The sequence below is a fragment of the Crocodylus siamensis genome, chromosome 5 (genome assembly GCF_052110815.1).
Source record: "Crocodylus siamensis isolate JL-2025a chromosome 5, ASM5211081v1, whole genome shotgun sequence".
In the NCBI taxonomy this organism is placed as follows: Eukaryota; Metazoa; Chordata; order Crocodylia; family Crocodylidae; genus Crocodylus; species Crocodylus siamensis.
In genome coordinates, this window is record NC_143399.1 from 133785902 (window position 1) to 133812517 (window position 26616).

The following is a 26616-nucleotide window of genomic DNA, read 5'->3' on the forward strand; positions in this document are numbered from 1 at the left end:
ATTTTTGTCCTGCAAGTACTGTTCCCCTTACATTAGTTTGCAATTAAATGATTGGGGTATTTCACTTCTGCCTGTAGTGCTTAAAGAATTCATGATCACTTACTGCATAAGTTTCTCACTTGCCAACTATAAAAAAAAAAAAAGGTAATTTAGTTGCTTTTGCACTTGTTGCACTTCTCAGTAATCAGCCTGGCCTAGATGTGCTTGGTAGGCAGTGTCAGATATAGTAATTACTAGGAAAACATTAAAAACACCAGCATTTTTCATCTTACTTCAGTAGGAGTGACCACAGAAAGTTTCCTTGCAACATAAGGGGTCAGCATTCCAGCAAGGCTTTTTCTTATGGTGGGATTTTCAGGTGTAGCTTGTTCTTCAGACAAATACCCTCCAAGACGACTCAAAGCTAGAAGACTGAGTTTGGCAAGGCTGTTGGCTACTTCCTGTTAACAAAACAAGATGCATTAACAATTTAAGTATTTGAACAGAAACCTGAAGTACACTGAGGAGTTATCTATTCTTTTTTAAAAGTTAGCCTTCAAAATAGGTACCCTTCAATGTACATAAACATGCTTGGACTAGCTTCCTGGTTCTGCAAATAAATAAATAAAAGTCAGCATACATTTTGTAATGGGAGTAGGTGCTGCAAACAAACCCTAGTGATGTTGAGTTCTAATGTGTTCAGCCACTTTAAGTAGCAGAACCTAAAAAAAAAAATTTAATTTCTGGCTGACAGTAGTCAATGATTATGTAGAAAGCTTCTCATGGTGATGAAGCTGTCCTATAAAACTAGGGCATTCTGACAAGTACATTTTAAAAAAGTTGGAAAGGATTTGACAAATAAGTTCTCACCTTCAGTTATTTTCTGAAATTTAACTAAAATTCTAGTAAGTAGGGCATATAGTATAGCTTCTGACAAGAATAGGCACGATGAGAAATAAGTCTAAGTATTCCTGTAGGAATAAATTATCAAAAAAAGTAGGGACCCACTTACCTCATGCCAAGACTAAGCCATTTGCACAGCTTGCTCATCAATCTGCAGCCCTTCATGCTGTGAAGCCCCATCCCTTGCTGCTGATTAAAGGAGAGGCCCTGCTCCTCACCACATAGTCATTACATCTCAAGCATGTCAGTGGCTGCAGGGACTGCCATGCTGTCTAAAGCATCTCAGCAAGGACTGGGAGATTCTAAAAGAGCATATTATATAAACACACTGGGGCTTGGGATTTTTTGGGTTGATTCTGGGAAATTGTAGCTGATGGAATGTTTCCTAGGGATTCCAGATACAGCTGAATTTTGCAATTTCTGCAGAAACCACAAAACTGCAAATTAAAAAGTAGGTCCCTATCAGTAGGTACTCAGAACTTGAAGTTCTGGATGGTAGCAAGGCAGGGAGATTACTTATTCCAAAAGCGAAATATTAGAAGCCTAGGAAACTCAGTAGTAGTATTAGTGGACTTCTAAGCATCAAGATATGGAAAAATTCAAAATTCAGTTTTTTTCTGCTTTGTATTAACTGAGATATTCTATTACTGCTACTGGCTATATTGACATCATAGTTTTGGACAAATTATACAGTAAACTTGTCTGGGACAAAAAAAACCAAAACCAAGTTATCTTTCCCATCTCCACACAACTAATTATGCTCACTTCTGGGATAATTAATATACCCCTTTCATCTCAACCTTAAGAACATTAAGTCTGACTTCACAGGTGAACCTCAAGTCAGTCAAAATGTTGTAACTACGCATTTCTAATCATTTGGTTCTGTGAAGCAACCACCACAGTTATTTAAGTAGTACCCCAGCTGCTTTAGTCTTCCTAGCCCTTTTACCATCCTTCTTGTCCTTGAGCCATTTCCGAGTGTCATTGAAAATACAAAAAAGGTTATGTAAGTTTATTCCATCTTTCCAGAAACTAGGCAAAGTCTTCCTATTGTCTCTCAACAAGAGCAGACCCAAGAAAGATGTTCCCTATTGTAACCATGAAGTAGAAAGGAATATGTAATTCTACTGAGAACAGTGGGAGGTGGGAATCTATCCTCTTTAAAATATAACTGTCATGGAGGGTTCTTTGTTTTTAAAGGAAAAAAGGTACCATCCCCAATTTTACAGGAGCAGAGAAAGAGGTGAGATTCAGTTTACACTTAAGCCAAAATACATTTCAGAACCAGTGATATTGGATGCAAGCATCTTAAATAGGTTCATATTGGTAAATTAGTCATTTAGGAGTTAAGTGACCAGAAAAATCATTCTGTATCACAGTCCTGTCACTTAAAGGATATAGTGAAGCTACAGTATGCAAACATTTCAACCTTAACTACTGTATCACAGTTGACCCACCCATCTACTGAAATATATATTCAAGATCTGCTCTCTAAATAAAGTGGTTATTAACCTATGTAAGCATTATTGGTCAGGATTCATACTACACTTCAAAGAATGGTATGTACTCACTCAACTTTCAGGTTAAAAAGGTGAAGATTAAGCTTAACATTACCTGTTGATTAGAATCTTCACTCTTCTGAATACCACTCTCTTCTAGTGTATAATCATAGTTGAAGAGGTAACCAAGCAAATACCACAAAACTCCAGCTTGAAACAAGTGTGTTTGTAGCCAGTAATCCACAGCAAAGGAGCTGACACATTCTACTCCCAAGGAAGCTACTCGTGGAATGCTCTGGGAAATGAAGGAGGACTGGTATTGAATACATTTTTCATGACTGAGGAAAGCCAACCTAGAAAGAATTGCTGAATGATCTATAAATTCATGGAGTCCATAACAATCTTCCTGGACTTAGAAGAAAGTATTTTTGCTTTTATTCTTTTATCCACTTAAGTCTGACAGGTGAAGAGGCCAGTGCAAACAGACTGAAATTTGGAGTCTAGGAGCGTTTAGGCAGGTGGGGCAGTTCCAAGGAGCTGTTCTAATTAAAGTGCCCAAAGCATCAGCATCCTCATGGTGAAAGATGGTGGTGGGGAACATTTGAGCCTTGCAGCCCTGCTTCCATTTTTCAGCATGGGGATGCCAATACATGCAACACAGGATTCTGCTGGAGCATGGTAATTACCATGGTCCAGACAACTAAACCCACTGTAATTGTCTTGATACACATGTATAGACACCCCAAAAGGAAAAAAAAAAAAAAGTGCTGTAGACTTGAAATAAATTCTGGACAAAAAACTGAAGTCAGGAAAAATTAGAGCCGAGACAAGAAGTTTCAGCAGGACACTTCCTGCCCCCATCTAAAGTTGCTGATAAAAAAAATCTAAAAAAACAAAAACAAAACACAAGTGACTTTCCACGGAAGCCACTGCTGTCCAGCAGCTAACTAGGTGAGATTAGCTCTATACCCAAGCAGGTAGGCTGTGGGAGAGGTGGGAAAAACTAGCAAGTTTGACTTTCTTTCTAAAGACTGGGTTTTCAATCTGTGGAAAAGTTGCTCAAAACAGACGTTAAGTGTCTAACTGCTGATGTTCCTTTTTCGTATTAAAAGATTACTTAGGGGATATTCTTAATTACAGGAAAAATGTACAGCAGAGGAAATCAAGTCAACAGCTAAAAATAGTACCACCATTTATTACCAATTCAAATTTAAGTTTCTTTATTTCAAATCATTACTATTGTCAAGTTAATCTTATCTTTTAATAAAATAAATCTAGTTACTCCCTTGTCCATGCCTTGCTGCATTTCAACAAGTGAGCAACAATCCACAAAGCTTCACAGATCCTCATTCAGCGCAAGAATAGGACAGTCTGGCCACCCTGAATGGAAGCAAAACCTGGAGTGAATACTCCCTTTCTCCACTCCAAGGGAATACCCAACTAGGGCTGCACAAAGCTTTGGCCACCAATTTGATTCAGCCGAGATTCAGCCCAGTTTCCAAATCAAGTCAGGAGACCCTTTAATCTTGCCAAATTGAATCTGAACCCTCCGAATCAATTTGGAGAGATTCAACAATTCAGACAGACAGCTTTATATGTTTTTCTACATACCTCAAGGTACCAGGCAGCTCACGAATGCTGATATGGCAGGACATATGAAACACTGCACAGGAGTGCGGGGGGTCCCCAGCACGCTTGGTGGCAGACCCAGAAATGAACCAGAAGCACTTCCAGTCCACTTCCATGTCTGCCACCAAGCACATGGGGGGGGGCATGCTCCTGTAGGACACTCCATCTGCCCCACCATATCAGTGTTCACAAGCTGTGCCTGGTACCAAGGTGCATAGAGAAAAAAAAAACCCAAACAACCAACAACATTTAAAAGCTGTGTCTATGGCTGAATTGGCACTTCTCTGAATCAGCATTCATTTTTCAGATTTGGCCCAACTGAAGTCAAGACAGCAATCCAAATCACTGTAACCTGAATTGGGTCAAATCCAAATCTAAATATGGCCCGCTCTCCACATCCCTGATACCCACTACCATTAATCCACTTGCGTACATCTTCATTACATCGAAACAATAGTAATGACTGCTGCATTAAGAACTCCAGGGTATTCTTAAATAGAAGCAATTGTAAGAGTGGATAGCCATTCGCTACTACCTACCTACAGGCTATACTTGTTTAAAAGCCAATTTTTTATTTTTTTTTTTTAAAGTTAAAGCAAGCCCTATACATACTCCTACTTCCCTACGCATGACTTACTGATTGTGCATCATCTTGAAAATTACAAGATGCAGAGAAAACCCAACCTAAAGCCAAAAAAAAAATCAATTTACAGCCAAGAATTAAGAGGCCAAGACTGAAATCTGCACAAGAGAATGAGTTTGTATTAGGTCTTTAAAAAGTCTCACCTTTATTTAAACCAGTGGAAATCTGTGCTTACAATGTTTAATTATTTTGTGATTAAACTCAGTTAATGCACTTCCATGGTTCAGCTGAAGCTTGTAGAACACTGCCTGTATTTCTGAAAACCCTACGACAATATCCTACCTTGCCATAATATAACAGTCTACAGAGGTCCTTGATGATATTGGGCATTTCGGTGATCTTCTCTCTGCATTCTTCGAACTGAGCTGCCACACTGTAACACTTACTTACATGCCCACAGACCTACAAGCAAAAACATTAAGCCACAGATATAGAATAAGCCCTCAATTAAAAGGGAAATAGAACTTTAAAGCCAGCTCTGCCAGAACCACAAAAGGTCACAAGAGCTGACAAAAATATGGGTTAGGAAAAAGTTTGTTTTTGTTTTTTTTTAAAAAGTCATTAGATTTAAAAAAACAGCTGCTCTGAACCTTACTTGTACAGACATGTCATCTGGTTTACTGGAGCGGTTCAAGACTGCCACACAACGATTAAATGCCTCTTGCAGCACCTGTAAAAGTAAGTTAAAACAGAAACCTAAAGAAAACATTATTCTGCCAAACATGCAATGAAGCAGCATATGCTCTGCACATCCATTACTAACAGTTTTGGCTAAAAAGTCCTGCAAAGACAACTTGCTTTTCAATTCAGACTTTCATAGGGCATTTCATATGGTTTCCTGAAAGTCACACATTTTAGATATCTGGAAGACTAAGTAGCACTTGAAGCTATTATTTTAGTTTCTTCTAGGTCTACTATTCAGAATAAAGCCCTGCTCAAAATTATTTGCTCCCAACATTTGGTAGCAAGCTGCTGTTGGTCTATTCTTTGGCAAAACTAGCATACTGGAGCCTTTAATAATGCTACTATTTCACAGAAGAATATTCTAGAGCAGGGGTTCCTAAACTGTGGTACAAGAGACCCCTGGGGGGAGGCAGTATATGGGAGACATTGTGTAATGGCAAATGCTTACTATAATGAAAATTAAGTCTAATGGGTTAAAATATAAGATGTACATTAGTAGAGGTACGCAAGCAGCTGGTAAAATCTGGAAGGGGTATACAATAAGAAAAAAGTTTGGGAACCTCTGTTCTAGAGTATGGATGTCTACTCCTTTGTAGAACAACTAACTTATCTTTAAAAAAGTCAGTGGAGACAGGTCTTGGAGAAAGAAAATGTGTGCGCATGCATATGGAGCAGAACTTGGCATTATCCACACAGTACCACTTTACCCACCTCCAGACTTGACTGTCTAAGTCTGGATATAAAAAGGGAGCTGTAGTCAGGAACGGCTTCTGTTAAGCTTAGGGGTTTACCTCTACTCCATTCTCTCTTCTCAGTTCCTCTGCATTAAGTGCTGAACAATTGACTGTGTGGAAAGCAAGTTCTGTAGCAGCAGGCAACAAGGGAGATTCTTTGGAAAAGAGCTGGTCATCTGACGTTTCTATGGTGATGGTCTTGATCAGCATGGGGTAGCCTGCATATTTGTAAGGTTTCAAATCTAAAAGAGGTAAAAAACAGTAACATGGAAGGTCTGATCCATATGTAGCCATTCTGCTAACTGAAGAAAAAAATGGGAAGTCTTCTGCCAGTGGTTGGTTACTAAATTTCACACAGTATTCCGTTTTCATTGCTGGGCTCAATAACGAAAGTGACCCTACTGTTAAGACAGGGAGGGCAGTATTCAGTACCTTAGATTTGCTAGCAATGTACAGACTGAGCTACCTTTCATAGCACTCATCCTTTACTTGGTTGTCATTTTAAAAACTTTCAGGAAGTGACAGGGAAATCCTGCCTAGGACTGTGGTTGGTTTCCCCACTGCCATGTTGAGGTGGCAGAGGAAAGCAGACAGACAAAGATAGAAGTGTACTTAAGACAGAACTTGTCACACATAGTGTGCAATGCAGTGAACTGCTTAAGAGGAATTTAAATCCTGGGTTTTGAGCAAGACTCATTTCTCCAGCAATAATGAAAGCTGGAATCAGCTGCAGGAGTCAGCCTCCAGCAACTTATGTTGAATAGCTGTTTGCAGATATTGTGATTTTTGTGGCAAGAATTCTCATCCTGCCATTTGAAAGCACCCATGTTAACCGAATGCATGATCTTCTACCCCAGTATGAGAAATGCAGTTATACACTAGTTAGAATTTCCATCACAAAAATCAAAGCTGAAGCTACAAAATGACAGAAGTTACTTCAATTTCCTCCCTCCAATTTTATCCTGTTCTATGATAACAGGAAAGCATGACAAACCTAAAGGCTATGAGCCAGACCTTATTTTATCTAGTAGATAGGTAATGCAATCCAATGCCAACTCTTTCACAACCATATGGAAAGTAGCTTATACCCTTCCCTCGCCTATCACTTTCTGTAGACAAGATAAAAGACAAGTTCCATCCCTAGTGATTTATAGGATGGAATAGGGGGCAGGGGGAAGCAGCAGCTACCAGCCCTCAGTGCTTCCTACACTGGTGACCACAAGTCTCCAGAAGGCATAGTCTTTCTTCTGGCTCCACTTCTCCTGGTCCCGAGGGATGAGTTAAGCTGGTGTGCAGATGCACCACCATCTCCCAGGACAAGACTTAATTTTGGTTGTTCCAAGGTTATTCTTCTCCCAGGGTAGCCATTGTTGCTCAGGGAGACAGGAACACCACATGAAAACCACACACTTGAACATCTTAAAGCTTCAGGTTTCTACCAGGAAGACAGCAATTCTCCTGATAAGAAGCTGGTTTGTACATAGCCTCAGAAGATACAAAAATAGTTCTCAAAACACAAGAGCAATTCTGGCTCAGTATACCCACCTTCTTTGTGCCTGTTGAAGAGTATGCTTTGAGTTTTCAAAATCAAAATGATGTTTTCTGGATCTGGGCCATCCACCACTTTAGCAGATTTTGTGCATAGGAACTCATATGCTTTATTCACTTTTTCAAACATATCCTGCACATAAGATGGACAATATTAAATAATACCCAGCTTGTCTGCAGCTTTGAGGTGTGCTTCCATGGAAGTTTCATATGAAAGGCAGCAACATGGAAAGAGTGCGTTTAGAAGTTTAAAAACTTTTGAAGCAAATGAGTTGCAGAAACAGGAAAGTTTAAGTCCTACTGTCATCCCAAAGAAAGACTGATATTGCAAGTTAAGTCTTGGTGCAACCTAAAGCCATATATCAATAAACATACATACCCTGCCTTCTGGGTTCTTGTCAGGGTGATATTTTTGTGCCAGCCTGAAGTAGGCTTTTCTGACCTTGCTTTCATCATGCCTGAGAGATAAAATGAAAAAAAGAGTTCATTTTTATAAATACTGTAAGAAGTAAAAAACAAACAAAAAAACCCACACTTTTAATGTTTACTGTTCATAGTCTTAATCATGACAAACCACAACTACAGCTGTAAGTTGTCACATTCTTATTTCCATTCTCAGGAGTTGAGAATTACACTCCAAACTAAAGAGGCAACTACAAAGAAAAAAAAAAAAAGCTCTTTTGCCAGGCTGTGACAGTTTACCATGTCTAAAACATTTACCAGAACTACAAACTCCATTTAGCCTTGTGAGAAACACTTGACTGTAATAATGAACTGTTCATTGGCCCTTGAGGGCAACTTCAATGCCTGATTTTTTTTGCAAGTGGAAAGTAAAAGGAAGAGGCATCTAATTTCTGTGATCTTGTTTATTAAAAACCAAAGGGCTGGATAGAAGAGATAAGTGCATAGAGAAAAGAACCAAAAAAACATAATGGATTGATTGGTGAGGACAGATTTCTGCAATTCTTTTCATGGCTTTGCAAGTCTTGCACCCCTCATGAATAAAGGGTGCTTATTTGGAAATCCCTGTGAGGAGTTCATATTGCCAGTTCACTGTTTTCCCACCTCCCCATCCTGACAAATCAGGCAGCAAAATCCATGACTTTGGGGAAAAAGCATTGATGAAGCAGCCACTGAAGGAGTTTGAGGAACCACTGCAAGGTTTCATGACTCTAGTTAACTAGACCCAGTGCTTAAAAGCTTGAGGCCAGCAGCAATGCATCTGTTCTTCCCAGCCACAAGCCAAGACTCATAGAACCCAAAGTTTCACTCTTACACAGCAACCTCAAAAAAGGTGTCCAAAAGGACATACGCCAAAATTATAAGCAGGCATTTTTCCAAGCCAATGAACATCATTAGAGTTGGTTTTGCTATAATTATTTTGCAGAGAGAAAGCCATTACCAATTACCCAAAATAGGCCCCAAAAGTGCAACTGGTATGGCTAAATTAAACTTACTGTCCTTGTCCTTTGGGAAGGTTAAGGACTTCATAAGCATCATCAATTGACATGGTAGGTGGTTTCTTCTCTACCTCCTTCTTCCACGCTTCCAAGGTATCTTTCAGTAGTTTAACCTGAAATAATTAAGATCCATTATAGCTCATGTCTTAAAACACATTTTTCAGCACTTTACAATGGAGAAGCACACCAACCAAGGATCTGAAGCTCAAGATGTTAGGAATAGTCCTAGATTTAAAGAGAGCACCACACAAAGCTCTTTCAATAGCTAGAGGTTTATTAACATAATAGCGCCTGTTACAAGCAGCTCAGAGTATTTTGCTTTTCTGGTTTGGGGGGGGGGGGCATCTATTAAAAAAAATAACACTATTTCCAGTACAGAAGTACAGTTTAAGATACCCAAGTACTACCTGGATATTCCCATATTGATGGGCTTTCTAATGGGATGTTTAAACCATGTGTTGCCATCTGATTTCTCTAGGCTGAATTATGATAGATTTGAAAGCGGCCTAGCCATGGTTAGAAGAGTGAGCTGTACCTGGTATCTGATAGGTTCTCTTAAGGATTTCATTTAGGGAGTTTGTACAGTTACAGTAAAGTTTCATAGACATGAGGGCTGGAAGGGACCTTGGAAGATCGGAGTCCAGCCCCCTGCCCCAGGGGCAGAAAGTTAACGGGGGGGGGGGGAGGGGTCACAGGATCCCAGCAAGATGGACATCCAATTGACACACTTAAAGGGAGTCCAGAGTAGGTGCTTCCACCACCTCTGGTGGCAGTCTGTTCCAGGCCTTGCGGGGGTCAGACAGTAAAAGAAGTTCTTCCTTATGTCCAGCCTGGAATGGTCTTGGAGGAGTTTATGACCATTCGACCTTGTCATCCCATGGGGTGCTCTGGTGAACAGGCCTTCCCCCAGATCCCGATGTACACCCCTTACACACACACACACACACACACACACACACACACACTTGTAGGCAGCCACTAGGTCCCCCTGAGCCTGTGCTTTTCCAGGCTGGCAACAAGTTGGTGTTTTAAGACTGCTTTAGTTAGCTGCCAGGTGTCTGAAGAAACAAAAACAAAACACTTGAGTGTTACGCCACTACAAGCTACACAGATTCCAACTTAAAATTTTTTGGATTTTCTCTGAAACTAGAGCACCTTTCTTTTGAGTTTTGCAACCCAAGAACTTCCATGGAAATGGATACCTACACAAGATTCAGGTTTGCAGTTCACCCAGCCTGGGTAGGAAGTGTGAATAATTATTCCATTTAAGCTTTACTAATGTATACATTGGAAGTGCCAGTTTGTCAGGATACTTATTTATTTTCATCCACTTCAGCACAAATAGGGGCCCTCCATCATACTCAGTTGCTAGAGCAATAAGGTCTCTGCCTTCTACCCCACATAGAAGTTGAAGATATTTGAAAGAAAAAAAAAAAAAAAAAAAAAAAAAAAAAAAAAAAATCGGTAAAATAAAAAATTCATAAAGTAGCCAAAGTAGTATCTTGGAGATGTAGAAATACCAAGATTCAGTAGGGCTTGCTGACACCAATTATTTACATCAAGTTAGTATTCCTTTTATAGATAATGCTTGGGACTATTTTTTTTATTTATTCATTTTTAAAAACACGCAAAACTCAGTTCTTACTTACAGGATCTTTAATTGGCCAATCTGGAAATCTGAGTGTATCACAAAGGTGCTTGAGGTAATAAATGTTACAGAACAGCTCATTTTCCAGTTGTGGGTAGTTGATCACAGGAATGGGGCAATACTGATAGAGTGCTCTTGTATTACTTTGAAGACGAGGAGTGAAATCTGCAAGATGAGCAGCAATCTTCTCTATCATAAGGCGCCTGAGAATTGCAGATAAAGTTCTGGTGAAATATAGTTTGCATAAGCACAAAGACCAAGAAAATTGTGAGTACTGGCAAGGGCTTAAGAACAGTTACCTAGATATAGCTTTCATTATAGTTTGAGTCAGGATTGACTATAAAACTTGACATCAGAGCCAGTATAAAAACACTTGAACTAAAATTGGAGACTCCATGGTAAAAGACCACCACAACTAAACTAATACCATAACAAGGTATGGGCAAGCAGGGCACAAGCCCCAAACACCAACTTTGGGAAGGTGACAAAATGGCAGCTCCCTGGAGAGTCCATGGTGCTGCTACAGCAGCTGTAACTGTAGATAGAGCAGCAGTCACTGCCAGGTGCAGGGCTTCTTCACTGCTGCCACAACCATTTGGGGCAGGCAGACTGCTCTAGCACAGCAGCAGCCACCAGCATCCCTAGAGACTTGAGTCTAGCAGGCAGAACCCTGCCTTTCCACGGAGTGCTTAGCACTCCCATTCACTTAAGAAAAAAAGTGTTTAAAAGTGGATTACTAGTACCACTATGACTTAAAAGATACAATGCCAATCATCTCTGGCCCACCAGCATGCCTAATACAGGTTTAAGCCAAGACAGTGTATATGCTATATCCCCACTTACCTCATTTCATTGCTCCAAATTGCTTCTGGAGTGTCAAATTCCCCAAGAAAAATTTCAGAAAACTTTTCTGGCTCATAATTCTCCAGATAACACACCATTGCTTCAGGAAGAATATGTCCAAGTATACTTCTCTGAAATATATCTTGTCCTTTTGTCTAAGAAGGAAAAAAATCACCAGAGGTTGAGAAATTTGGAAGTTAAGGTGTTTGCTCACACTAACTGAAAAAGTGTTCAGATGCAGTTAAAAAAACAGTATGTTAAGGTCCTAATTAAGAGTTTCCTTGGTTTATGCTAAAGCAGAGAATTCTTGCATTTAGAAGTCCTGTGATAGTTCTGCAGTTGGCTGTTGTGTCAAAATATCATCAGCATTACAAAAAGGTAAGTGAAGCTCATCTTCCAACACAGACCATTAGATGAAGACCAATTTTAAAGATTGGCTAGGGTCAGCAAGTTGCTTATGCCTTCTGCTGAGCTGAAGACAGCAAGTAGTTAGCTACAGCATACTGATGTTCTGGTTAAGGACAAGATGAGTACAAGCAACAAATTTCTCCAAAACCAAGAATTACTTTAGCGCTCTTGGCTGAAACAGTTACAGAAAATCAAGAGGTATCCATACAGCTAACCTAAAATACTGGATTAGAGAATCCAGTATTGACTAATGGATTCTTCTATACAAGGCATTACTTCCTTATTTATAGAAATTCAGAGAACAAGGAAGTAGACACAAGCTCCTTTCTTAAAGATGAGATACAACTTCAGTTAGTTCACTCTGTTTAATAGACTCTGTAGGATTTTTGACAACGTTGCATTGTTTTATAATGAATCACTACAACAATATACAAAGTCTTAGTAGTTCACTGTAAATAGCCAAGAGTATCTCTTTTAGGATAATCACATAAAATTCAGGCAAACACCTTGCCTTGAGCATACATGTCGAGCTATGGTAAAACAAAAATTACTTTGATTGGAATTATGGATATCTGGGGTGAGTACACAAAGTAAATGTATAATCTATGTTAATACCATGTTTAACAATTAGAGCAGAACCCCTCTGTTCTAGTAAACTCACCTCTTCAGACTTGAAAGCCTGTTTTGTATGAGTGTACCTCAGAAACCTAAGAGGAAGGATAATTTTAGTATTAGTGATGTTCAGCATGTCTGTGCAAAACAGTATATAGCAAAAGGTGAGCCAATTAAGCAACTGCATGTTGTTTTGTTTATTCTACTTCCCTACCAGCCTGAACTTTGTTGCAGCCAACCTGAAGCCTAAATTCTAGCAAAAAAAATCCATTTTCAAAGTACATCAAATCTGTATGGTCAAATAATTGCTTTACAAGCTTAGTTGCCTTAGACTGGAATTTATAAAGATTTAACTAAATCTCCGATTCAAGTCATTTAAAAATTAAACTTACATTTTGTAAATAGACTTACAGTAAAATAAATCCTTTTAATAGGAAGCCATTATAACTGAAACAATAGCTTTAAATACTTAAAAATAAAATAAAAAACAGTTAAGAACAGTTATTTGGGCATGCTTATGTAAGAACATAAACAGGTTGTCATTAAGACTTTAATCCTAAAATATATGTCACCCTCATCAAGATACTGGTTGATATCTAGCCATTATTAGAGGTAAACCCAAAATGGTTCAGATTAAGATGCTACAGTACTATTCCTCCCCCCCCCCCAACTATGAACACTCATTGACAACTTGGCTTTGCCATTTTAAGCCAACAGAAGACTCCAGCATTTACAATATTTTAACAGTACACTGGGCAGCTTATTCTGTGCAACTGTATATACGCCCTGGCAGAGCCCAGAAAGTTCTCAGAGGAAGTGCACAGAAGTGAACACTGAAAACATTAGACACACTTAATCCATAAAGCTTGAGTAATATGCAGAGAAGACACCTCCCCCTTCCTATAAAGGGCCTACTGCTACCATTCTTGTCCTCACCTTGCAATAGGAAGCACGTTTGAACCAGTGTACATCATAATAAAGAAGAATACACCGCTCAGATAAAAACGAGGTAATTGTGGGTTATCTTGCATGATGTGGAACAGCAGTATGGCAACTTTCTCAACAAGGATTGGATCAAAAGTCAACAGCAACTGAAATTTGAACAAACAGCATTTTGTAGTCTCACCCGGTTTTTCAAAAAACCCTTTCAAAGATCCACAGGCACACTACTCATAAAAACGTTAAACGTGCTAATCAAAATTAAAACAAAAATGCTAGTAAAGCTTAGAAAAAAGAGACCGAGTGTCAAATATTAAAATTGGAATGGTATTGGTATATTCCTCTCAAAAAAAATACTACTGCAAGTTAGTAAAACAAATTAGTCACCTGGATGATATGGGGAAGGCAAGTACCATCTGAAAGCAGCCTCTTTACTCTGGGCAAAGGTCTTATTATTGCATTATCCTGATCCCTGAAATATTACAAAAAAGTGAATATTTTAAGCAATGCTACACATCTAAAATGTCTTCTTTGTACTTTGAACCAACTTTGTTTAGTTCAGCTTACTGACAGCCTTAAAATTTACACTGATCATTATTAACCTTGTTGCTCAATTGCTTAAGAAACTGATCTGATCTCAACCTTAATATCAATTTTAGTGAAATTACAAACTGAACACAAAGCACATTCCCATGGAAATATTAGCATAAATAAATACACACACTAAAAATTCTAGTCAACATTTAAACACGATTACATAATTCTCAAATAAACTGCAGCAAGGACCAAAAGCTTTGACCCTGCAATTAGGATTTAATGTTGTCCAATACTAAGAAAGCCACCTTATTTCTCCCCAGGCCTGGACCACACCAGAGAAAAAACACCCATCTTTGCATTTATAGAAATTCAAATGCAACTTGTCACAAGGAGGCATTCGCATATCTTATTTAAGATTCATGCAACTCCAGGGTTTAATAAGCCATAGTAGTTATGCCCCAAATACCTTTGCCAGTTACAGAAACTAGCAATTTCTCATCTGGGAATTAAACTTGTTGTTACCTGCTGGGGAAATATCCACACATTGTGATCAACATGTTGAGAATAAGTGTGGCAAGGTCAGTTTCATTTAGTACAGCCTGTCCACTGGCCAACAAGCACCATTTAAGCTGAGGGATGACCTGCAATGGTCGCCAGCCATCCATGCCCTGAGCCCAGCAGCGTGTTTTTGAGGTCAATTTTCCCTTGGTCCATAGCTCCTCCATCTATTTAAAGAACAGAGATATTAGTTAGTGTTCCTACATACCCTGAAGCAACGATCAGTAAGGTTTTTTCCTTCTTGTGTCCTACAATAGTTATAAGCTATCAAGACCTTTCTTGCATACTTGTAAAGGGTTGGACTTCCATGATGAAAGAAAGCCACTGCAAGTATTTTCTCCTTTTCTAAAGAGCTACACTTTTCATATATTAAGGATGTATTCAAAGGATTAAACGTCAAGAAAGAAAACTTAGAAATGATTTTCAAACTGAAGGAGTCTCATTACAGCAATAAAAACTATTCTAATCACTATTGTTGGTTGCTCATTTTAAGATCATCCTTGGATAATATTTGAATGAAAGTTTAAAATTTGTCTCCAAGTGATTAATCAGAATAGATTCAAGCAATGTCCTCCCTCCTGAGCATCAGCTTCCAAATAAAAGAAGTGCTCTCTTAAAAGTTTCAGAAGACTGTCTACTTTAGCATCTTGATGCATGCATCTGAACCCATGCTGTGAAGTCATCTCGTTTGTGACAACACTAAAATGCATTAGAACTGTAGACTTATGCTTGTATGCTTATTTTCAACAACTGAGTGACACTTCTACAATGTTTTTAAGCAAAAGCTCAAGAACCTGAGTTCTATCATGAATTGTACAAGTTGTAAAATGTTAGAAAATTACCAAACTTTTGGAATACTACCTAGATGATTAAAAAAAGAGAGTCACCTTTTTATGACTTGTAATCCTGCAGATTATGCCAGAAACTTGTGAGGAAGTTGCTCTTGCATGCTTTGATAAATATGCAACGCAAAATACAAAAACAGTTTTACCTCTTTCCTCTTACGGAGAGTAATATCCCTTCAAAAGAGGAACTTTTTAAAAGCCCTTGTTGAAAAACACAGCAAAAAAACTACACAAAAAATACCTCTTGAAAGCTGTAAGGTCCACTCCTTTCTTTATCTGCATTGCCAAAGTACCATTCTTTTTCACTCTCCCTCTTCATATCAGGTGCTGCCTCAATCACATTACTCTAAAAAGATATTTAGAGAGTCAACTTCCATACAGACAGACTATATATAGGGACAAGCAGTATTATGATTTACGAAGGAACTTCAGTGTACGTTTCTCTTGAATTTTACTAGTTCTTAAACACAGAAGCATGTCCCATTAAGGGCAAATATCTAGTTTCTTACTATTCCATTTCTGGACCAAGCATCAAGACAATACAACAAAATAAGTTTAAGAAAAAAACTGAGAGAATACATTGTATTAAAAAACTAGAGACTTCATACTTGCAATGGTACTGTAGCCCTGCTTGTATGGAGATGTGCCAAGGTTAACAGATCCACAAGGATTCTAATACCATTTGAATCCATAACATCCTTAACGTTTTTCTGTACAAAGATTGGGGAGGAGAAGAAAAAAAACACAACAAGTTTAGGATATGACCAGTCCCCCTTTATTTATGTATTGCACAATGCACTCAAAAACCCCCCACATGAACAAGCAGCACCTGAAGTGTTCTCCAAGAACTAGCATGGAATAATACAGCCCAATACAACAAATACTTCTAAACTCTTAAATCCCTTCCAGTAACTGATCTATACATAAGTTTTGCATCCAACAGGAAAGGGTAGTTCTAACAACCATTTTTAAACAGAATTTAAAGATCACTGGATAACATTTGAAGCCAATCTTGGATTGATTTTTAACACTAGAGCTGAATCCCTATCCTTATACTTTCATGCAAACACATGCCATGCAACAGCAACAATTATCAATTCATAAAGCAGATGAGTTCCTTAAATCACATACTTGCAAAATAAGATCTCATACCTTATTAAGAATCAACTTGTTAAGAAACAAGATAAGTCTGTCCCGCTCAAGTCTATCAGTACACTATTGAAAAAGAAAAGAGGATAAGCATGGCATGACAGGAAATACAAACCGAATTAGCCGATCAAGTTTTAAAAATTGGTCGTTACATCTCCAGTGTCAAATACGTCTTAAATGACAAGCCAGGGACTGAAGTCTTGTTTATGTAAAGCAGTCAGACATTAACTGAAACAAATTTAAGGCTTAGAAATTTTTAGAGAAAAGGGGATTGAAAACAAAATGGCTCAAGCAACTTCTACTAAAAAACTTCAGACCTAAATAGCTTCAAAGATCTTGCTAGTCACTACATAAAAGTCTCATTCCATCAGTCATCTTGCTGAAGTGTTTTCACTCTTAACCCCCACCCCAAAAAACTAAACAATAAAAAGAAAGCCAAACACCCTACTCAAAAAACCCTCAAACCAACCTGCATACACACATCTGTTCTAGAGTTTATTTTTGCTTCACTTCAAAGAAAAGCTCTATAGCCATTTCTGGCAGGCCTCCCTTATGAAGATACTACTTGAATCAGGTTAACCACTAGACTGGGAAGTTAGATTAGGGGAAAAAAAACAAACAAAAAAACAAACAAAAAAACCAACCTGTACAATTCAAACCTAAAAGTAATTTTTTTTTTTTAAATGAGTAGACCTATTTCTCATCACTTCACCAGAGCAGTACTAAAAGACAAAGGATCCAAGAACTAGAGTGCACTTAAAAAAAAAAAAGTCAGCTCTCACACACACAGCTCAAACTGGTGGCTAGCAGTATTTCTGGAAAAAGACCAGAGACCCAGAGCACTGTAAGAGGCAGCTCTAAACTTCTGAGAGCCATATTTGTACCTGCTACAAGAAGATAGCAACTAAACCAAGAACTGAAGACAAAAACAAAAGCCAAAGTATTCTTCAGTTCATCTTCACACTGAACAGGGCAAAACTTGGATGGCTGGTATCTGCTTTCATCTTGGAGACCAGTTAAAGAAGGGGACATGAAAATAAGTAAAAGGGCAGCGAGTTATCCAATTCACCCCATAGTTTTGGCAAAATACACTGCCTCAGTAACTAGTGCTTTTAAAGCCAAGCACTCAGATGCAGCCCCTCCATGAAAGAGGCCTGTTCCCCAGACAGGATTTTTTATCTTGAACCAAATGCAATCAATTCTGTTTGTTTTTCACAATCTAGTTTATTGGCATTTTCAAATATATTGTTTTTGCATATTAGTGCAATAGCATTAGAGATTTCCACCAGTTGAGTACTGGCCAACTAAAAGTGGACAGAAATTACTAAAAAAGCAGGGATTAAAGGAGCATGGAAATTTAAAATGCAGCTTTCCAATGGAGCTTCAAGCTCAAAACTGAAAAAACAAAATTGTAAGCCACATAATCACACTGAAGGGCTGTCAGCAAGTCCCAAATGATTTCATAGGCAAGTCACCATACCGGGTTGCAATTTAAAATAAAAAGAAAATCTTACCCGTTCCAACATCCCAACAATGTATTTGGTATCACTGAATGGCCCTATTTCTTCATAACATCTTCCATAAACAATGGCTAGCGCTTGTAAACACAAGCATTTCATATTTACTTTTGGGGTAAGCAAAAATCTATGATAGAGTTCATTGAAAAATTCATACCTGGAAAGGAAAAAAAAAGAAGATTTTACAGTGAAGAAATAGGAATCTGCCTCCCTCCCGAGAACGAGCACTGAACAGCAGCTTACGATTTTTTGATTGCTCCACTCTCTTCAGTATCATCTTCTTCCAATAACAGTCTTAGGTAATAATCCCCTATTTTAATTTCCTCTGAAAGGCACTCATACTTGACCTATAATTTAGGGCAAATAAAAAGTTGTGACTACTTCAGATTTCTGTACTGTCACATTTCCAGCATGCTACAAAATGGAATCAAGTTTAGATGCTGTATTTTAAATATTACTGCACTTTGTGAAGCACCGAGTGAAGTTTACTTTTAAGCCCTTCCTGCAATATGGCAGTAAAGGTTTTAGGTAACTTTACTATTTAAGAGGACAAGGTTTAATAGATTCTATTTTATTAAAAGGATAGAAACAGTCAGATACATAGACATGAGGGCTGGAAGGGACCTTGGAAGATCATTGAGTCCAGCCCCCTGCCCAAGGGCCAGGAAGTCAGCTGGGGTCATAGGATCCCAGCAAGATAAACATCCAACTGACTTTCAAAAGGAATCCAGAGTAGGTGCTTGCACCACCTCTGGCAGCAGTCTGTTCCAGGCTCTGGGGGCTTGAACAGTAAAGGAGTTCCTCTTTATGTCCAGCCTGAAACACAGTCTTGGAGAAGTTTGTGACCATTTGCCCTTGCCATCCCATGGGGTGCTCTGGTGAACAGCTGTTCCCCCAGATCCCAATATACAAGCTTTGTATACTTATAGGCAGTCACCAGGTCCCCACTGAGCCTGTTTTTCCAGGCTGAAAGTCCCATAGCTCTCAGCCTCTCATCACAAGGCCTGTTTTCCTGCCCTCTAATCACGTGCGTGGTTCTCCTCTGCACTCTCTCAAGCTTCTCCACATCCTTTTTGAATTGCGGAGCCCAGAATTGGATACAGTACTCTAGCTGCGGCCTCACCAAGGCAGAGTACAGCAGGAGGATGACATGCTAGAGAAGCATCTACAGATGGAAGCCAGGATTTTGCTTGCTTTGCTGGCTGCAACAATCTCACTGGTGGTTCATACTCATCTTCTGATCAATCATGACCCTTCAAGTCCCTTTTGGCCATGGTATTAGCAAATGTAGTACTGCCAAGACTATAAATAGTACTTTCAAGCCTATCGCTAAAAAAAATGTCTAGGACAGAAAAAATAATACACATTCCAGGCGGTATGAGACGGTGACCAAAACTAAGATGATCTCCAAGTAGGTATTCTGCTAGTTTTCAGACAGGAAGTCCCTGAAGAATTAGCCTAATGGTATGCATTATGGAATAATGCATCACTCTAGATATCATCAACTTAAATACTCTTATTTAAGCAATCTCCTCTACCGGATACTACAGTATCCCATATTATGATAATACCACTAACAATTCTAAGTACCAACAACCAAGAAATCTCAGTACAAGAAGTAGTGAAGCCACACAGGATCATAGGGCAGGTTGGGACCCCCAAACAGGGTCACCTAACCCAGCCCCTGCTCAAGGTAGAATCATCCCCAACTAAACCATTTAATTCAAATGTGTGTGAAAACCTCCAAGGATGGAGATGCCACAATTTCTCTTGGTAGCCTGTTCCAATACTTACATGGGAATCAGAAAGTGATCCCCTAATTTGAGCTAAAATTTCCCCTTCCAAAGCTTACAGCCATTGTTTCTAGTCCTCTCCCTTACAGCTACAGAAAAAAGCCCATCTCCTTTATAATCACCTTTTAGGTATATTTCAAGCCTTATCAAGATCTCCCCTTAGTCTTTTTTCCCCAACTAGTTCTTTCAGTGTTTCTTTGTAAGTCCTGCCTCTGAGGTCCTTAATCATTTTTGTTCATCTGCCCCAGACTTCCCAAATCATCCACATTTTTCTTGAAGCATCAGGCCCAAAACTGGACTCAATACTCCAAGTGAGGCCTCATCACAGTGCCTAATAGAGCATAAGAATCACTTTGCTTGATTTGCAAGTTACACTTCTGTTAATACAACCCAGTATGCTGTTGGCTCATTCAGCTTGTGGTTCACTGTAACCCACTAGGTCCATCTCTGCAGGTCAGTCATTCCCCAGTCTGTACTTGTGCATGCAATTATTCCATCCCAAGTGCAGGACTTGGCAATAAACTTTGCTGAACAACATCTGACTGATTACAGACCATTTCACCAGTCTATCCAGGTCATTCTATATTCTAGACCTACCCACTGGAATGCCTGCCAACTCCACCCAACTTGGAGTCATGTGACAGCTAGGCATGCACTTAATCCCATTGTTCAAGTCATTAAGAATGAACACTGGACTCGGGACAGACTCCACTACACATTTTGCCATAACTCACTAAAGATTCAAGCAGTTAAGTATCTACTTCACAGCACTTGCATCTAGTCTGCATTTCCTCAGCCTGTTACTGAGAATGGTCATGACAGACTGTGTTAAAAGCCTTGCTAAAGTTATGGCACATCATATCCACTGTTCTTCCATCATCTACCAAGCCAAAGTCACCTAGGAAAATCTGGTTGGTCAGGGGCTATAGGCTATAAAGGAGGGATAGAACAGGGAGGAAAGGTGGGGGTGTGGCACTCTGTCAAAGAGCAATACACATCCTCAACAAACAGCACTGGGTCAGACAAGGGGCAGACTGAAGTGCTCTGAGTCCATATACAAGGGGGTTGGGGGGAAAGGGACTTAAGAGTAGGGGTTTACTATAGGCCACCCAACCAGGGGTAAGAGTTGGACCAGGAATTCTCAGGTCAGCTCATAGGAGGTAGTTAAGTCATCATGGTGACCTAAAACTATCCGGACATCTGCTGGGAAGGGCAGTCAGCTACGTCTGACTGCTCATGTAGGTTCCTAGCTGAGTTACAGGACCTCCATCTAACCCATGAGGTGCAGTCCCACCAGGGGAAATACCTTCCTGGACCTGGTCCTGGCCACAGGCAATGACCTGGTGAGGGGACTGCAAGTTCTCAACCACCTGGGCAATAGCAATCATCACCTACTAGAATTCACCATCCAGCACAGGGTGTCAAAGGCCTGCAGCAAGGCAGCAGCCCTGGACTTCAGGAGGGCAGATTTCAATGAGATGAAGAGACTAGTCAGGGAAGCACTGAGATCCCAGGAAGGGAGGGGAGTTGGGAGTCCAAAAAAAACTGGTTGTTCCTTAAGGGGACCTTCCTTCAATCCCCACACATCAAAAAGGGGGCAGGAGTACTCAAAAGCCCCCACAGCTCACCAAAAAGCATCCATAAGTGTCTCAAAAGCTAAAAGGAGGAGGCATATACCCAAATGAAAGGGAGAAGACATCACCAAGGAGGATTATACCTCCATTGCTCGAGATTATAGGGGAGCTGTTAGGAAGGCTAAGGCAGAGATGGGACTAGGACTAGCAACCCGGATTAGGGACAACAAGAAGTCCTTTTTCAAATACACAGAGGGTAAAAAGAAGATACTGGGTAACATAGGGCCTCTGCAGGATATGCTAGGACGTCTGGTGGTCACACCATACAAAGCTAACCTCTTTAACAATTCTTTTGCCTCCATCTTTGAGCAGGGACTGGGGCATCCCCCCCCCAGGGATCCCCAACAGACCCAGGGGAGGCACAGCCAGGCCCAGGGTCAGTGAGGACCTAGTCAGAACTTTTGGTGGGTCCAAACATGTTTGAGGTCAGCAGGTCCTGACGATCTCTACCCCAGAGTGCTGAGAGAATTAGTAGAGGTCACTGGGGGACCCCTGGCACAGCTTTACAAGCATTCACAGTACTCTGGCGAGGTGCCAGAAGACTGGGGGGGGGGGAAGGGCCAATGTGGTCCCCATTTTCAAGAAAGAAGAAGAACCACCCAGGAAACTACAGGCCCGTTAGTCTTACTTTGGTCCTAGGGAAGCTCTTTGAGAGAATTATCCAGGATCACATCTGTGGGGGAGATCATGCTTAGGGACAACCAACATGGGTTCATTTGAGACAGGTCCCGTCAGACCAACCTGGTTGCCTTCTATGACCAGGTCACAAAATCCTTGGACACAGGCGTCACAGTGGACGTAGTCTTTCTGGACTTTCAGAAGGCCTTCGACACTCTCTCACTCCAGCTTCATTAAAAAAAATTAGGCAACTGTGGTGTTAACACCTACAGTCAGATGGGTTGCTAACTAGCTGGAGGGCCGCACCCAGGAAGTGGTGGTGTATGGGTCTTGTTCAACCTGGAGGGATGTTGGTAGTGGGGTCCCCCAGGGCTCGATCCTTGGGCCTGCACTGTTCAATATCTTCATCAGTGACTTGGATGAGGAGGTGAAGAGCACCTTGTGGGTGGATGAGAACAGGATGGGATTCAATACTGACAAGTACAAGGTACTGCACCTAGGGAGGAAGAACCAACAGCATTCCTACAGGCTGGGGAACTCCCTTCAAGTCAGCACAGAGGCAGAAAAGGATCTGGGAGTCATTACTGATTCCAAGATGAACATGGGCTGCCAATGTGGGGGACGTGGTCAGGAAGGCTAACCGTACGTTGTCATGCATCCACAGATGCATCTCAAGCAGATCCAAGGAGGTGATCCTCCCCCTCTATGCAACACCAGTCAGGCCGCAGTTGGAGTACTGTGTCCAGTTCTGGGCGCTGCACTTCAGGAGGGATGTGGACAGCATTGAGAGGGTCCAGAGAAGGGCCACTCGCATGATCAGGGAAGCCCTACCTGTTTAGCCACCACAAGAGAAGGCTGAGAGGGGATCTGGTGGTGATCTACGAACTGGCCAAGGGGGACCAGCAGGCTATGGGGGAGTCTGTTCCCCGCCCCCCGAGCACTACCAGAAGTAACAAGGAATAATGGCCATTAAGTCGACAGTAGATTCAGGCTAGACATCCGGAGGCACTGCTTCAGTCAGGGCAGCTAGGATCTGGAACCAACTACCAAGGGAAGTGGTGCTCGCTTCTACCCTGGGGGTCTTCAAAAAAATCACCTAGCTGGGGTTCTTTGACCCCAGCATTCTTTCCTGCCCATGGCAGGGGTGTCAGACTTGATCTGCTCAGGTTCCTTCCAACCCTACTTACTGTGAAACTATGTACTCTCAAAAAGGAGGGCAGCCAAAGTCTTCAAAACCACCTGAGTCAGTTCCTTCAGTACCCCAGGGTGCATCCCACACAGCCCTGCCAACTTAAAATCCTCTAACTTCTCTAAATTTCTAACCTGTTCTTTTACTACTACAGATTGTTTGACTCCTTCCCTATTTTTGCTGCCCACTGCACTCATGTATCAGCTGGCCTAACTTATGGAGACAAAAGATAAAAAAAGAAAGGCAGTCTAGTTATGCATCATCCATAACTAGACTGCCTTCCATATTCAGTAAGGGGCCTAGTTTCTCTGGTCTTCCTCTTGACACTGATAGCATCTTATTTTAAAATTTCCTTATGGCCCTTGCCAGCTGAATCTCAAAATTGTGCCTTTACAATATGGAAGTAATCCAATGCCACTCATTCCTGGTTACAATGCCATTGCATTTTTTACATGCAGGTTACACAAAGTAGATTTAAAAAAAAAAAAAGGGTCAGGGGTCATGCTGGACAATGTCTAACTGCAGTATCGTATTTCTACATGCCAAGATGTGGATGTGCCAAAACAACTATGCTTGATTCAGTATGTACCGAGATGCTTATAAAAATCAGATCCCTTTATCTTATTTAGAAGCCAGATATACTGTACATGTACAAGCATTGCTTGCATACTAAAGTACTCTATCAATAAACTTGATTCTTAGTCTCATTTTAGAAGCATATTTTGAAATGTAAAGTTCCACAATAGCCATTTTGATACATTCCTCAAAGTACTCTCAATGAAGCCTTTCTTTTTGGAAAGATGACGACAGACTTGGGTTTCCTGCATATTTGTAGTGTGACCAAGGGGAAAAAAAAACCCACCCATAACAAGCCAGAATGCAAGGCATATGAACAGTTGTAGATTACACACTTTCTGCTTGCCCATATCCTGTTTAAACAGACTGTTAGACTGCCTCTGCCTTTAGTGCAGCAGTTTCCCCGATGAGATTCTCCGCAGAGATAAAGGTTTCTACTACCTTCAAACCTTTGGTATGACTTTATTCTGCTCCCTACTTCTGCCTAGCTAGTCTGGTATAAAGAAAGGGCAATGTTGTAAGATATTGGCAGTTCAAGTTCAAGTTCAAACACTGAAGCATAAGAGTTAAGCATTAAAGGCAAATCAACTTGCCCTGCTGCCACACAGCTAAGAGTATTTGGAGTCCAGAGCTAAAAGCATAAAAGAGAAGTCTCCAAGGATTACTCATGTCCATGCCAAATCATTTAAAAAAAAAAAAAAAAAAAATTTAAACCAGAAGACTAGAGAAGTTTTTACTTTTTAGTACCAAGGTAGTCATAGCCTGAAGGCTTTTCCTTGATCTGATTCAGGGTTTCCAACTTTGGTTATCACTTAAGATTTCAAAGTTATGGTCTTATTCACACGATAGAGCTCTGGACAGAAAATTTTGCTCCTGAGTTAACGTGTCAAAGCATCCTAGACATATTCAAATGTCCCAAGCCAGGGGAAGGCAAAACATGGCCTGCAGGCTGGATGTGGCCCACTAGGCCAGTCTATACAGCCTGTGGGGCCTCTACAAAAATTTAGAGAATTATCTGCCCCTGGCTGCCTGTCATGCAGCTCTCAATGGCTTGCCAAAACTCAGTAAGCAGCCCTCTGCCCGAAATAAATTGCCTGCCCCTGTTCTAAGCAAAGGACTTGTCAAATATTTTGTTTTAGCAAGTTTATTATGAAAATCCCAAGATTTATTGGAACTTTATTTCATCTGTACAAGGCCCATTTGGTCAGAATGTTTAGTGACTTGCTTTACTTGCAAGTATGTAGCTTATTCATAAAAGGATATAGGTTTGTAAGAGTTATACAAATTGCCAACTTGAGATGACAATGGAGGTTCAAGGTGCATACAGTAAATCTAGAGAAACAGTTTGCACAAATTCTAGAACTGAGCAACAGTTCTAATATTGGAAAAAAAAATCTAGGCAAAGTAAAATGGTCTACCTCAAATTCCTGATGGTTCCATGAGATTACATTAGCGCTGCCAAGTTCTCTGTCAATATTAAATGCTCTCATTTCAGATTCAAGGGTATCTCTTAGTTCTTCCCGTGTTTTGAAATTCCAAATCAAGTTAGACTTAGCATGATCTTGAAGAAATCTAGAGAAAAAAAAAAATCAATATATATAAAGCAAAGTGATAAAGCTTAGAGGCTGTGTCCACAAGAGCAAAGACATTTGGTTTCCCTCGGGATAAGCAGCAGTAGCAAACCATGTACCACTGCTACTTGTCCCCAAGGAATGCCCATGCCACACACCCTCTGGCATACAGTAGGTTATCCTGGATGGGGTAGAGAAGGCTGGAACCAGAAGCCTTACCTAGGGTTCTGGGGGTCTTGGGGAGCTCCATCCATGGTGCTCCTACAGCTGCGAGCCTAGCAGGCAGCTGGAGCATGGCTCCAAGCAAGCTATGGTTTTGCAAAGTGCATGCTGTGCTATATGCACTATTAATCTACTTACATTTACTAAACTTTTTTTTACAAACTTGTACAATAAGAGAAGATGTGACAAGCCAGCTTAATGCTCCAGTGGAGTTTTGTGGGGTACCACTTTTTTTTTTTTTTTTTGGACATGGTTTTTTGACCCTGGGATCTCCAGGGGATCAGCACCCCCCCCCCCCCCATTGCTGTAAGGTAGCAGCACAGGGGATGTCTACATGCATAGTGTGTGGTGCCACAAATGGGTCTGCAGCACCATATACTGCACATCTGTGCCTGTCTGGACATGGCCAAACAGTTGGTTTAAACACCTGCTAACAAGTAAAATTAAACACAGACTGGAGTACAAAAATCAGCTTGTGTTGCGTTTTGATGCTACAGTGACACTTACTCAACACACCCATTTTGTAATAAAAAAAAGTTTCCATAGACAGGGAAGCAGCTTCTGCACTTAAAAGCAAGCCAGAAGACACTGTCAATAAGAACAGAGAAAAGCTTCTGGCTAGTTCCAGGTGGTACTAATTGCATCAGAACTGACTTTTAGTCAGTATCATTTTCCACAAAACAGTGATCTGCAGTTGTATAGGTGGCAACAGAAGTGGTAACAGGCCAACAAAGTTAGCTGGTTGCATGGATTTATTAAAAAAGGTATTTCTCAAAATGTATAAGCAAGGTACTCTCTCTCTAAATGTAGCACCTGTCAGCTACTTACCATCAGTTTACTTGTAATAAAGTAACAGGTATGATGTTCTGGATGGACAT

At 40.4% G+C, this 26616-nt stretch overlaps 1 protein-coding gene across 3 annotated transcripts in view; it reads right to left on the reverse strand.

Annotated features, from left to right (window-relative positions):
* DNAJC13 (DnaJ heat shock protein family (Hsp40) member C13) overlaps positions 1 to 26616 on the reverse strand; it is an 88620-nt gene that overhangs the window by 18540 nt on the left and 43464 nt on the right. For all 3 annotated transcript variants that reach the window (XM_090046374.1, XM_090046375.1, XM_090046376.1), the window contains exons 23-42: positions 25364 to 25517; positions 18379 to 18482; positions 18133 to 18292; positions 16622 to 16684; positions 16078 to 16179; positions 15711 to 15815; positions 14589 to 14791; positions 13917 to 14001; positions 13527 to 13681; positions 12640 to 12685; positions 11571 to 11725; positions 10729 to 10930; positions 9077 to 9192; positions 7999 to 8077; positions 7617 to 7752; positions 6129 to 6313; positions 5249 to 5323; positions 4936 to 5055; positions 2497 to 2676; positions 273 to 440 (exon numbers count right to left, since the gene is read on the reverse strand). In XM_090046374.1, the coding sequence (XP_089902500.1) occupies positions 273 to 440; positions 2497 to 2676; positions 4936 to 5055; positions 5249 to 5323; positions 6129 to 6313; positions 7617 to 7752; positions 7999 to 8077; positions 9077 to 9192; positions 10729 to 10930; positions 11571 to 11725; positions 12640 to 12685; positions 13527 to 13681; positions 13917 to 14001; positions 14589 to 14791; positions 15711 to 15815; positions 16078 to 16179; positions 16622 to 16684; positions 18133 to 18292; positions 18379 to 18482; positions 25364 to 25517 (2593 nt within the window). The remainder of the gene's footprint in view (positions 1 to 272; positions 441 to 2496; positions 2677 to 4935; positions 5056 to 5248; positions 5324 to 6128; positions 6314 to 7616; positions 7753 to 7998; positions 8078 to 9076; positions 9193 to 10728; positions 10931 to 11570; positions 11726 to 12639; positions 12686 to 13526; positions 13682 to 13916; positions 14002 to 14588; positions 14792 to 15710; positions 15816 to 16077; positions 16180 to 16621; positions 16685 to 18132; positions 18293 to 18378; positions 18483 to 25363; positions 25518 to 26616) is intronic.